This window comes from Sabethes cyaneus, chromosome 2 (genome assembly GCF_943734655.1).
Source record: "Sabethes cyaneus chromosome 2, idSabCyanKW18_F2, whole genome shotgun sequence".
Taxonomy (NCBI): Eukaryota; Metazoa; Arthropoda; class Insecta; order Diptera; family Culicidae; genus Sabethes; species Sabethes cyaneus.
Genome location: NC_071354.1, coordinates 213,467,421 through 213,481,131, shown reverse-complemented (window position 1 = coordinate 213,481,131; position 13,711 = coordinate 213,467,421). Strand labels below are relative to the sequence as shown.

Here is a 13,711-nt window from a genome sequence, read left to right as displayed (position 1 = left end):
TTGTTATTTATTCTATTGTATCACCTTTCATACACTTATGGTAAATAGATTATTGGTTTCTACGTCCGACTGAATAGCCTTTGTGCCACACATACGCTCAGACGGATAATAACCTTTTGTGACTATACGTATCTTCGATTGGATAATAGCAACTGATCTCGAGGAAATATTATAATGCGGTTTTCTGCCGCAACACAGTGATATGTGCGGATTTCGTGCGGATTGTTGAGTTCATTCCAATCCCGCAAAGGGCTTCGTTAATGTCTCTCATGCCTGCGCTAGAAAATGTCATGAACCGAGTGTTAAGCAACATGCGAGAAACGATCTTCAAGCAGATTTCATCTGCGGCGTTGGCTGATCAGTTCACGAGACTAAAACGCGAAGCTGAGAAGATTGGGTTAAAGGTAAATACGCCCAATGTATAAAGTGCATTCTGGCCGTGCCTCAAAACATGCTGGCTAGAGGAACCCTAGCCAACTGATGCCCCTTTGGCAGCAGGGTAACAATCGTTGGCGATAAATTCGAGATTTTTTGGCGAATTTATCTACCCCGGTTCACTATCCAACCCAAGTAACAAAGTGAGTTTTATTGTACTCTTATGGTGGTCTTGAAAACCAATTTTGGTCTTAAATACCATCATAAGAGTATAATAAAACCCAAATTGTTACTTGGGAAGTAACCATGTGAGTTTTATTGCACTCTTATTGCCATGAAGGCCAATTTTAGTCATAATAAAACCACCATAACAGTGACGGCGGACAATGACACCACCCACTAGTGGAAGTTACTCGCAGGGATGGCACGATCACTTTGACTCAATTCGCATTCATTTGCCGGTATCGTCTTAGCCTAGCAAAATTTGACGTTTTCTATGGAATATATATAAAATTAGTTATTATCTACAATTTTGCTAAATAAAGTTTTGCTGTATCTTTTGTAGTTACGGTTCTACTATGCTAGTAGCTCAGTAGTGAACGTTCAATTGGCTACTAATGAGCTACTAGCATTGTAGCACCGTAAATACAAAACCTAACTTTATTCAGAAAATTTGTAGATTATAACTAGTTCTTCAATCGCCCCATACATAACTTTTTCAAATTCTGCTTGACTGAGACGGTACTGTTAAATGAATGTGAATTGAGTCAAAGTGGTTGTGTCATCCCAGGTTACTCGTGTTCCACAATCGAAGCCATCTACAAAAGGTAATCTTTAAGAGTATCGGTACAGTTTTTTGAATTGCGGTCAAACAGACAATGTCCACGCACAGAGTGTACCCTGTACAAGGTGCTCTTCAGATTGACCGGTTGTTTTCTACGGGCTTGAAACGCTGACTATGCTCGGAGAAAACTTGCGAGTGCTCGGAGTTTCCGAGCGATGAGTGCTAAAAACTATTTTCTGAACGGAGTACCTTTCTTTCTTTCAATAAATTAATTGTGGCTCGTACGGTATGGCATGATGAACCGTCTTGTTGAAACTATCACCCGCAGACCATCGCAGACAGTAACACTGCGAACAAATTTTCTAGATGATTTTCCAAGAAACTTTCGGATTGATTTCCTAGAATCTTTGAGTTGTTTTTTGACTGAAAATTTATTCCACGAATTTGTTCTGTCTCTGTCGTAACGATCTGATGCTCAAGCTTCGCTTTTCAAGTGTCGTAATGACATGCATGATGTTGAAGAAGATTTTGAATGAAGCTTATGCGCGGTAGGCCCTAAGCTGCCACGAAGACAGATGTTTTTGTTCCAGCATGGTAGAAGACATCAACTTACTTATTGAACTTTCACCTTTAGGAAGATGATCTTGTTGATCATTGGATAGGAGCCATGTGCCAAGTTTGTTAAAACTTGAAAAGCCATTTAAGGACGGTAAAAAAAGGTTGAGATCATTTAATCACATTGCTCAAAAGAAACGATCGTGCGTCTTATTATCTTATTTCCAACTGGATGAATTCAGTGTCAGAGAAAACCGACTGGGGCAGCGAGAAAAACGAAAAAAATCTATCTTATTTGACTTTTTTTTGTTTTTCTATTTGCTTCAGTCGGTTTTCTTTTGATGGAAATATGGAACAAAATAGGAATGGGATGAGCAAAAGGAAAGGGAAAAACAGACCAAAGAAAAGGGTAAAAGCGGGAAATTTAAAAGGAAATCCGTAGAATAAAGCGAAAAAATAAAGCCAAAAACAGAATAAACGTGACAGAATAAAGGACATCTGAAACAGTAAAAACGGAACAAACGGAGACGAAGAAAAAAGAAAGAACAAGAGATATAAGAAACAGCGGATAGGAAAAAGGAGACACGACAATAAAATAAAAATGGTTGTAGTCTTTGGTCCAAATCTGGAATGGTTGTAGTGGTTCAGTCCCTTACTAAAAAAGGGAAAACGGAACGAAAAACAAGAGAAACAAAAAGGGAAAAAATAGCGAAATTGAATAATGAAAATCGATGGACAGAACAAGGAAAACGGAAAAAGGGGTCAAACGAAACAGAAAAAGAAGAAAATAAAAATAGGAAAAACTACCCCAAAAAAATGGTAAAATGGGAGAAAAAGACGAAAAAACGTGAGATTAAGAAGGAAACCAGAGAGCAAAAGAAAATAAACACAACATAAATAGGGTAGACGCACCAGTAGTAGTGTTAGTACCAGTAGTGGTGGAAACTTGAATTATTCCATTATTTTTGCAGATTTTGGTACAAGTTTGATAAGTATCGAACTACCAGCAACAGTATTATTTGATAAGTATCAAACTTGTACCAAAATCTGCAAACATAATGGAATAATTCGAGTTTCCACCACTACTGGTACTACCACCACTAATGATGCGTCTACCCTATGACAGAACAAAAAAAAAAGAATAAAAAACGGGGCAGAAAAGAGGAAAAACGGAAAGGAAAGGGAATAAAAAGAGTTAGAAAAAGACGAAAACAGGAAACGGAAAAAGGGAACAGAAAAGACAAAATACAAAAGGAAAACCAAGACTGACAATTATAAAAATGGGAAAAAATGGGTAAGCATAGTTTTTCTATGCTATGGAACAATAAAACAGAACACATGGGAGAGAGAAAAACGAGATAAAAACAAAAAGTAGAAAATTGGGGCTGGAAAAGTGAAAAAGTAACAAATCGTAATTAATCCTAATTCCAAATTAAACTTCGAGTCTAATTTCTTGACCATGTCCAAATTCAAGTCTAATTTAATGTCAATTTTGGGTTCAATTTCGAGCTTAATTTTAAATCCAATTGCACGTCCAATTTCATCTGTAATTTTAAACCCAATTTCAAGTCCACTTCCAACCGTAATTCAATTCCAATTTCTTATCTTATTCTTATTCTTATTCTTATTCTTATTCTTATTCTTATTCTTATTCTTATTCTTATTCTTATTCTTATTCTTATTCTTATTCTTATTCTTATTCTTATTCTTATTCTTATTCTTATTCTTATTCTTATTCTTATTCTTATTCTTATTCTTATTCTTATTCTTATTCTTATTCTTATTCTTATTCTTATTCTTATTCTTATTCTTATTCTTATTCTTATTCTTATTCTTATTCTTATTCTTATTCTTATTCTTATTCTTATTCTTATTCTTATTCTTATTCTTATTCTTATTCTTATTCTTATTCTTATTCTTATTCTTATTCTTATTCTTATTCTTATTCTTATTCTTATTCTTATTCTTATTCTTATTCTTATTCTTATTCTTATTCTTATTCTTATTCTTATTCTTATTCTTATTCTTATTCTTATTCTTATTCTTATTCTTATTCTTATTCTTATTCTTATTCTTATTCTTATTCTTATTCTTATTCTTATTCTTATTCTTATTCTTATTCTTATTCTTATTCTTATTCTTATTCTTATTCTTATTCTTATTCTTATTCTTATTCTTATTCTTATTCTTATTCTTATTCTTATTCTTATTCTTATTCTTATTCTTATTAATACCATCACAACCACAATAAAGGATTCCTGGAAATAATTTTAAATATTTCTAATTTTAGAAAAAATTCGAAACATTTTCTTGTCAGTATTTCACATTGGCAATATTTCACAAATACTAAATCGGCCAGGCCAACTGTGAAATATTGCCGCAAAGACGATTAAACGATATGAATCTTGTTTAAATTTATTCGTACAAAGATGCATTTCTAAATCAACAGGAGAAGAAGAAACGGGGACGTCTCGTACCAACCATTTCTGATTATTGGCAGTTTTATTTTCGTTGAGAGTACAGTGTGATTTCGAATTTGGCTTGGTTCGATTTTGGCATGCCTGGTTTTTGGCAACAAAAGTATCCGTTTTTGGCAACACATAATATTTTACTTCCAAAAATATGCTTAAATATCAGTCAGTTTCCGCATACATATTTTAAATGACGAAAAAATATTGCCCTAAGTGTGTTCATGAAAAAAAGTTTGCGGTTATAGAATGTTTCGAACAATAATATTTTTTATTGCCATAGGACTACATCATACCGCAGGTGGCCAAAAACTTACCTGCACCGCACGGATAGCTCTTGACGAATTTTGTGAACATAAAAAGGTTGCAATCGTTGATTAATAACATTTAATCGATTTCTAAAGCATTTACATTCAATTTTTTCATATCAAAAAAGGGTCTCGATTTTGGTACGGTTTCGATTTTGGCAACATAGGCGACACGCATTTGTTGCCAAATTCGAAATCTAACTGTATTTGGCTAGTAAAGGTTAAGTAATACTCCGGACCCTCGGGCATGGGACATGTAAATTTACTTACTTGCTCCTGTAAATACCTAGGTTATAGCGCCTTTATTCGCTCAAGCCTAAATCAATTCCAATTTCAAATAAAAACTTCAAATTCTCTTTGAAGTCCGTTTTCATGTCCAAGTTGAACTTCCAGTCCAAGTTACTCCCAATTTAACTCCAATTTTAAATCCAATAGTCTAAATTCAAGTCTAATTTAAAGCCCTTCAAGCCTAATTTGAAGTCCAATTTCAACTCTAATTTCCAATCCAGTTCCGAGTTTAATTTCGTCTAATTTTTGATGCACCAGGAAACGTTTAGATTTTTCTTACGAAACTAAAGCGCTTATGTCTGAATGGCCTGCCAATTGAATATACAATAAAAGAAAAAATTGTTCAGAACGTACTGTCTGTTCAACCACTGTTTAACCAGAAAATTTACATAAATTTTGCAGAAAAATCAAGCAACAATTGCAGACCAAACTAATCTGGACAAAAAACAACTGCGGTTAATTTGTTTACTGTTTACTCACATTTGAGTTGAGCTATTCAATGCCCATTACTAACATAATTTGATTCTTGATTATGAGATATTGAAAATAGAAGTGCATCGTTTTAATATACAAGTATTCATCTTCACACAAACTTCATGTGAAGAAATCCAATCATTGCGCTAACAAGCTCTTGCATGCAGTGGGCACATACTTCCTCGCCAGGAAACGCACAACGCAGTTTCGAAAAAGAGCGGCTTCGAATTCCACTTGAAAACCAACTGAACGAACCGCGCAAAATTGAAAGTGTCTCCAAGTTTCCGTCGGCGGCGGTCAGCATCTGTTTTTTTTTCTTTGTCTATTTATTTCTTTTCCGATGCTCTACAGTTAACCAACCACTCAATGGAATTAAACGACCATTTACCGATGAGGCCATTATCTAATCTCACTTTGCATCAACCGACGACGACGACGATCGAACCGAACCGACTTAAACGAGGGTACCGGTAAATTCCAAACTACAATCCATTAAAATCGAATTAATTTCCGCCGTCGCACCGAGGCTCGTTTCTTTTTCCCACAGCGCTCTGCGCACTGACGGATGTGCGCTTCTTTTGTTTAGTAAACAATCTGCCGCTGTCATTCGTCACCTCGCACACAAGCAATAGCTCATTTTAACCGTTAATGCTAAATAAAATACTAATTTCTGTTTTCTCTTTTTCTTTTCTTTTTCGTTCTGGAAACGGTCCCGCGCGCAGACTATACAGACGGCATCGCCCTGGAGGCCCCAGTTGCCACTACCGAAGGACATAACCTTGCATGTGCAGCAGCAGCAACAGAAACAGAGCATGGATAAGTCGTCCTCGAAGAAGGACAAAGACAAGAAATGGTCACTTGGGAATCTGTTCCGTCGGAAGCAGAAGAAGGAGCTGGACTATGAGTCCAGCTCGGAGGAGGATCGGAAGGCAGGCTTTCTGCCGGTGAAGCAAAACCGAACCCAAGCGGTCGGACAGAGTGGCACCCTGAACGGGAAGCAGCGCAAAAAGCGATCGAGCAAACATCACGGCGGGTTCGATCACATCGTAGTCAGTCAGAACCATTTGAATAGTTATGGGTTTAAGGAAAGTGATAGTGTGAATTCTATTGATAAGTATGTAGTTTCTATGGGCTCTCTAGATAGGAGAGCACGGCGGGATGTAGGTAAAATTAAAGATGGCAAGGAGTCTTCCAGTGATGAGGAATCGCACAGATCGTCGTCAATGTCTAGGTTTAGGAGTGACGATAGTTTAGGGAATCATAGCGGATGTTCGAACCGAAGATCCAGAACGGCTAGAACGGAACGATATCTGAAGAGAATGTCTAAGGACGGAGAAGGAAGTCCGGTTAGCCGATGGCATACGCAGCCCATCTCTCCGAGCATGCTTCATGGCAGCATACAGTCCGTAGATAACGTTCACCGCCGAGGGTACTCTGCAGGCGCTCACCCGAGTCTGAGAAATTCTTCTAGTCTTACCAATGTGCCTCATTTATTTCACCCTCCGAATCCGTACGCCCAACCACAACAAATCTACCAGATCAACCCATCGGCTACCTATGAAAACAGTTTCTACATTCAAAGCAAGGCGAACTCCATACGTGACGCCGTTCGAAGTCCACCACCGGTGCCACCACGTGATCCGCAACGACGACTGACTATTGGTCATCCTCAGGATGCTCGGCCAATATCATATGCGTTTGATCGATCGCAAATGACAGGAGCTCATCCCAATAGTGGCAACATTTGGCAACCGAATGGAAAATGCATTAGCGATGATCGTCTTTGGGGTCCCAATGCTGTTCATCAGCAGACGCCTACTCCTCCCAATTTTATCAATCCTCATGTCACAATTTCCCCGAGGCCATCTTCCGTTCAACCGGAACCGGTTCAGAAACGATACATCTCGCGGCATCCTCAACAATCCAACCCTTCCCCAAATCAGGGATATATTGCAATACAACATCCGCACCATCACCATCATATTCATCGCCACAATCAGCTGCAGCAATTATCACCTCAACCACAATCGGACGCTTTCGCGCAACAACCGAAACGACCGGCCGAATACCGGTACGTAACGGACGTAACGCCTCGATCGCGAAAACCGATTCAAATTCAAGATCGCACATTCGAATCATTCGAACCTGCACAACAGCGCGTCCAGAAAACACCTCCACAAACCACTCCACCGGAGCCCAGTCCGACGGTTTACATTCGTACACGACCGCTCAAAGGAGGAGATCCGGAAGAGCCCGCCACACCGAAGACGCCCCAGCAATCGGCTTCGGCATTCTGGCGCAAAATAGAAGAGGAACAGAACTCAATCAATCGGCACAGCCGAGCGATCGATCGCAAGCAGCAAATGACGGGTGGAACCTCCCGCTCGGTTTCTTCGTCCCGTGCTCTGGAGCTCATGAACCGTAAAAACCACGAATTGACGAAAGAACTAAGCAATCTGCTTGACGGTGGTAAGCAGGTCGATCAAGAGAGTACCTCCGGAGGCCGTCTTTATCTACGACAAGCACAGGATACTAGAGAGAAAAAACTCGAGCTTAAGGAAAAATCACGTTCACCACCGAAGAACAAGTACGAAGAGCACGTAGCGAAAGCAATCGCCCAATCGACTGCACCGCCCGCAGCCGCGTACAGGAAATTCAGCACCGGAAGTGACTCCCGACAAAACGCAGCCTTCATCCACGCCAAATCACCCCCTCCACCGCCGGCACGGGGAATTTCCAAGCGTAATTCCTGCTCTGAAGAGGAACTGTCGAAGAAGCAAAAATCTGCCAACCTGGAAGAAGCCATCAACGAGCTGGAAGCCATCTACAAGAGCCTACGGCTGAGCGACGAGGATCTGCTGGACCGGGCCGAGCTGCGCGACGTCCCGACACCAACTTTGTTCAAGAAGAAAACGAAATCTACCTCCGAGTACGACGACGACGAAGACGAGCGGCGTAATTCCGAACCGGACATTCAGCTGGACGACCTCAGCTTCCGTAGCCTGAAGCAGGCGAATGAAAAAATCAAAGCCCTCGAAATTCAACCACCGTTCGGCATTCCGCTGGGACCGATTCCACCTTCACCGAATACCGACTATTTGAGTGCCCAAGCGGCGAAGCCCTGCAAACCGAGGTTCATACCGAAGCGTTCGCCGGATTTGGTAACGGATGACTTAGCTTTCCGACAGCTACGGCGAGATAAGGATCTGCAGCAGAGTGTGGATCGAGCAAATTGCTATACTCCTACGGCAATGGATGTTACGGAAGAAAAACCCGTCGCCAGTTTCGTGGAGGATGTGAAAAAGAAGCGCAACAGTGCCAAGTTGACGTCCAATACGTTGGCGTCGAATATCTACAATCTGATTCAAAGGGATGCCGCGAAACCATCGGGTGGTAATCTAGAGGATTACTATAAGGCGGAACAGGTTGCTAAAAGTGCGCCGCCGGTGGAGAAGAAAGTGGCGAAGAAGGTTGAACAGCGAGCGAAGAGTGGGTCACCGAAGTTGACCGGCGGAGCGGTTTTCAATCTACCTTCTACGTTGAAGTCAGTTTCACCGAAAGCCGCTGCACCGTCCTCGGAGGGTAGCAGCACAACTAGCACGCCCACTTCGAAGACGACGAAAACGAGCCCAGTAATAGTGGGAGCGAAGCACAAAGCTGAGTTTGAGGATATTTTGAATGCGATTGCACAGGAGGCAAAGAGTACTAGCGAAAAGTTGGGCATGGATTTGGCGGAACTCCGGAAGGAAACGAAATCGGTTTCGAGCGGAACCAGTCCGGAGACGAAACCGAAGAGTAAGATTGTGGCGGCTCCGAAGGAACCTCCGACCGTTGTGGGGGAAAATAGGAAATCATCGCTGAAGGTGGAAGAAGATCCGGATGAGATGAAAGACGAAGCGACGAAGTATTGTCAACAAATGTTGCGCAATGTCGTTGAGGGTGCGCGGTTGGACGTGGAGCAAAGGGTTCAGGTTCGGGAGATTGAGGACACTTCGAGTGCGGCAATGCTTTGTCATGGAATGATCAATAGAGTGATTATGCCGTCGCAGGTGAGTGTCGTGGAATCGCCGGAGAAGGTGGTGCGTTCTGGTTTGTTTAGAGATGTGACGCCGGTAGAGGTTGAGGAAGAGGAATCGTTTGAGACGCTATCCAAGCGCTGTCAGGAGCAGTTGAGCGAGCTGGAGGATATAAATGATGGGCAGAAATCCGCTATTGAAAGGGATTATGATAATTTGGTGGAGAGTATTAAACCTTTGGAGTCCGATACGGATAAGAAGTCTACGGAGGAGGAGATTGACATTATTATGAAAGAGTGTGGTATCGAGAATGATGTGCGAATTACGATCAATTCAGTGCCTTTTCAGGAGACCGACACAACGACTGCAGGGAGTTACAAGCACAGTAAAGAATCCAGCTTGGATTTGAGTGATATTCACGGGCCTTCCCTGACGCCAACCGATCCGAAATCTTCTAGCGAGACGGAACAGTTCCCAAAATCATCCGACCTGACGTCGTGCAATTTTTTATCATCTAGCGATTGTCTGAAGTCGAACAGTGACCGTCGCAAGTCTAGTTCTTCCACTGGAAGTTCTAACGCCACTTCTGCTCTGCCAGTTAAGTCGACAGTGGAGGAAGTGATGGCTGCTTCAGTGAGTACGGCTCAAACTGATGCAACGCCAACGTCGCGTGTGTCGCCATCCGATGGTGAGTCGCAGTATAACTCATCCGAAGAGCTCGCGATGATTTTCGGCATCAAGAGTCCAACACCGACAGGTAAAGGTCATGAATGTAGTGCAGAGTCATTGTTGTGTGCATCCAAAAAGCATGGTGTGTCCGCTGCTATCACTACCAACACCAACACTTCCAACACTAATACAAATACAGATAGTAATACTAGCGCTAACACTAGATTTCACGAGGTAGATAGTTTCTACCGGTCGGTGAGCTTTGCCCACAGTACCCAGCTAGACACGATCGTCGAGGACTTGCATGAGTTTGAGCTGGATGGCTGCGAAAGTGGGGAAGCGGCCGGTGAACCGCATCTAACGAATCCGGAGATAGAATCAACCACAACTGATTCCGGAAACGTTAGTCTGACTGACTTCGGCAGTGAGTTTACCGCCGAACGCCGGGTAACCTTCGTCAACGAAATTCAGATCGATACCGGCTATCGGTACCGGAACGAGATCAGCATTCCGGAGATCTTCGTCGAAGACGTAGATGGGACTGAGCCGGTGCCCCTAGAGGAAGTGGACGGTACAACATCAGAAGAACCACCGAGCTGTGCCGAAACGGTTGAAGATCCGAAGGTAGAGCCTCTGGAGGAGTTCGAGAAACTTACGAAAGAACAACCGCACGTGGAACGTCCTCCGAGTGATAGTGATATTAATCTGCGGAAACGAACGAACGACAGCGAACGTGACGACCGACCGAGCGGCAGCCAACGACTAAAGCCGACCAATGGCGGCAAACGCAGCAGTAGTAGCATCGTACAGCCACAGCATGTAGTACTAGCATGCACCTACGGTTTAGCTAATAGTAATTTCGATTATATCACCGTTATTGCTATCATTATCGCCATCATCACACTGTTTGCACTGATGGTTCTATAAAACAAGCCAACAAAAACTGCTTAATAGTTTCAAAACAAAATCGGCTGACACAAAAAAAAACAAAATTTCAGCACAAATTAGCAACCCATGAAACGCTTGCGCAACTTGCTTGAGTGTAAGTTTCGATAAATGACGTTTTTCGTTGTTGTTGTTGTTCTAACCCAACCTAGCACACACCGTTTAGATGTTTGTGATTTACTTAATGCATTAGTCGCGCTTTAAAGTATGTTTAACGCTAATCAGGAAAGTAAAAAGGCAAATTCTAACTACAAATTAGTAACGACTTGACTGCAAGCAACGTGTGCTATCCGCAAAAGTGCTACCCTAACCTCAACCAGGTAATTTCCGTTGATTGTCAGCGCGAAGGAAACGCGATCGTGTGCCATTCTTATCGTTTATCGTTGCCGAAACTTTGCGCAATTTTGCACGCACACGTGCAGAGAAAAAACCCACATTTTTCACCTTTCATTTTCACTTTCATATTTTAGCACATAGAATTGTTTTGCAATGTTTTCAATTAATGAAATCGCTTCCGTTACCCCGTTGTTTTCAATACACAGAACTGTCAGTGGACTAAGAATTTTGGTGTCGTGGCTTACTTTGTGTAGCTTGTTCGGACAAAAATGTTCCATGTTTGTTGAGTTCAATCCAAACCTCTCGCTAACCACATCTGTCTGTCACACGGCCGCTGTTGGGCACTTCTTCTAGCCGGGGAATCCGAATCGATGCGACACGAAGATTCCGCCGCCACCGCCTCCAGCGGGTCTAATCCTTCGCCACCGGCTCTGGAACGGTCCAGGGCGGATAATCGGGATTCCGGAGGAATCCAAAACCTTTGCTTTTGTTTGCTATAGAAACACTGCCTTCCCTCCTGCGCTGCGTTGCGTAAAAGGCAAAAATGTGCACAAGTTTTGTAGGTCAACGCGCGCGAGCCGCTCCTTCGAACCTTCGGTTCGTTTGGGCTGGGTTTGGCACGACATTCTTCATCGTTAGAAAGATAGTTTTCCACTTATGTAACGTACTGTAAATTATGTAAAATATTTTTAAGCTGCTACCTACTTGAAGGCTTCGGTTTTTGCTGCAATTTTCTACCATTACTTAGCTATTAGACTGCATCATGTGCCAATGACAAGTTTATAATTAATTAGAATTAACATACCTGCTACCTTCGCCCTACTGAGTACTTTTACTTAGCCTTAATTTCTAAGTTTCGGAATTCAAACAAACAAAACACAAAACCTAATTAAACCATTTCTTTTCCCCCAAACCGGAATTGTTCTGTTTTTCTTTTAGATTTTTACTATAGCTACTAAGTTCTTCACCTGAACGCGTAGGACAAACCGAATGAGAAAAACAAATTAAACCGACATTATGCCAAAATAGACATACAAAGCGAACTGCAACGCCATTATTTTACCGTAACCGTTAGGGAGTTCTGAACCATTGTAAATGTTGTAGTTGTATTGTGTCTTCAGCCTCAAACGAAATAAATCCCGACCTAGTGGATCTACCTAAGTGTAAATATTACTACCGGTTAGTTCACCAGCAGGCCGAGATGCTGTGGTAGACCGCAGATTAATGTGTACATAATAATATCCTGTATTGATTGTTAAAAATTCTACCCGGATAAGATAGGTTGAGCGCTTACTTACGCCGAACTATATGTATAGAGTATCTACAAAACTATTTTCGTTGTATTTTGATGGCAGAAAAAAATATTTTTAACCATATTAATCGATTAAAAATGTGCAGATTTTACCATACTATTGTTACTGCGAAAAAAAACCATGAAACAAGTTATGATAGGTATATAACGCTGACAGATCAACATCAACATCATTACCTTAAATAGAAATTATATTTTTGTTCTTTGTTAATTGGTCACTTTGAATAAATAATAAAAAAATCCTCAATGTTTTGTTTTAATCTTATAATTTTAGAAATGTTATCGGTTTATTACTCATCGTTACTGATGGACAAACACCGTACACAGTTTAGTTTAGTTCCCTTTTGACTATTATCAGTGTTTCCGTGAATGAATATTGATGAGGCTAAGCAAAACGTTTTGTAATTTTAAATTTAACGCAATTGCTTCTTTCTGCGGCGCTTTTTTCACGGCGCAGAACATTTTCTCTAGTATCTTCAAGCATTTGCATCCGACGCGACAGTATCCTGTAGTTCGTCTGCTAATGTTTATGAAATGCTCACATACATATAATCGTTTAAGGCTTCGATTAGAGGTATATTTATTCAATACAGTTTTGACAACTGCCTAGCTTTGCTTTCACAAAGCCAAGGTCCGCTTATCTATTATTAGTTTTAATTAATTTCACCAATTGTTGCCTTGCCCCTGCTTAGCTAGGCGAGCTTGTTTTGTGATTCATCTGTATGTCTTATATCATTTCACTCACCCCGTTAACACCTATATCATTGGAGCAAACCAAGTAAATCATTGGAACTCTTTTTCGTTCACAGGACTTTCCGAAACTAAATCGTCCGAAACTAATTTTCTAACAAAACCGTAAACCCAATCATCGCTCTCGTTGCTGAATGGATCGAGCTAACCTGCTAAACACTAACGTTGGTTTTTGCGTTTTAACAAAAAAAATGAATTCATAAAAATTCATACAGAAAAAAAGTGGAACAAATGTACAAAAAATACTAAATCGCTGCTGCTGGGGACGTTCGCCGGACTAACACTTTGTTTGAAATAAAAACGAAACGATTTTCAATGGAAACGCATGGTGTTTTACTAATTTCCTGTGTTCGATCACGTTGTTTTGTTCTCGTTCAATGAAATATTTCCACCCAGTAATCGGCTTCCGCACGAAGTGCGCTAAGCTTTCC

The 13,711-nt window shown here is 41.1% G+C and overlaps 1 protein-coding gene across 5 annotated transcripts in view; it reads left to right on the top strand.

Annotated features, from left to right (window-relative positions):
- The window catches only part of LOC128735058 (uncharacterized), a 156,371-nt gene extending 142,781 nt beyond the window's left edge, over positions 1 to 13,590 (top strand). For 2 of the 5 annotated variants that reach the window (XM_053829527.1, XM_053829532.1), the window contains exon 2: positions 5,975 to 13,200. In XM_053829527.1, coding sequence (XP_053685502.1) covers positions 5,975 to 10,864 — 4,890 coding nt within the window. In that variant the 3' untranslated portion in view covers positions 10,865 to 13,200. Of the gene's footprint in view, positions 1 to 5,547; positions 5,723 to 5,974; positions 13,201 to 13,339 lie in introns of those variants that run through there. The other 3 variants (XM_053829528.1, XM_053829529.1, XM_053829531.1) reach the window with 3 other exon arrangements.
- Positions 13,591 to 13,711: the final 121 nt, after the last annotated feature.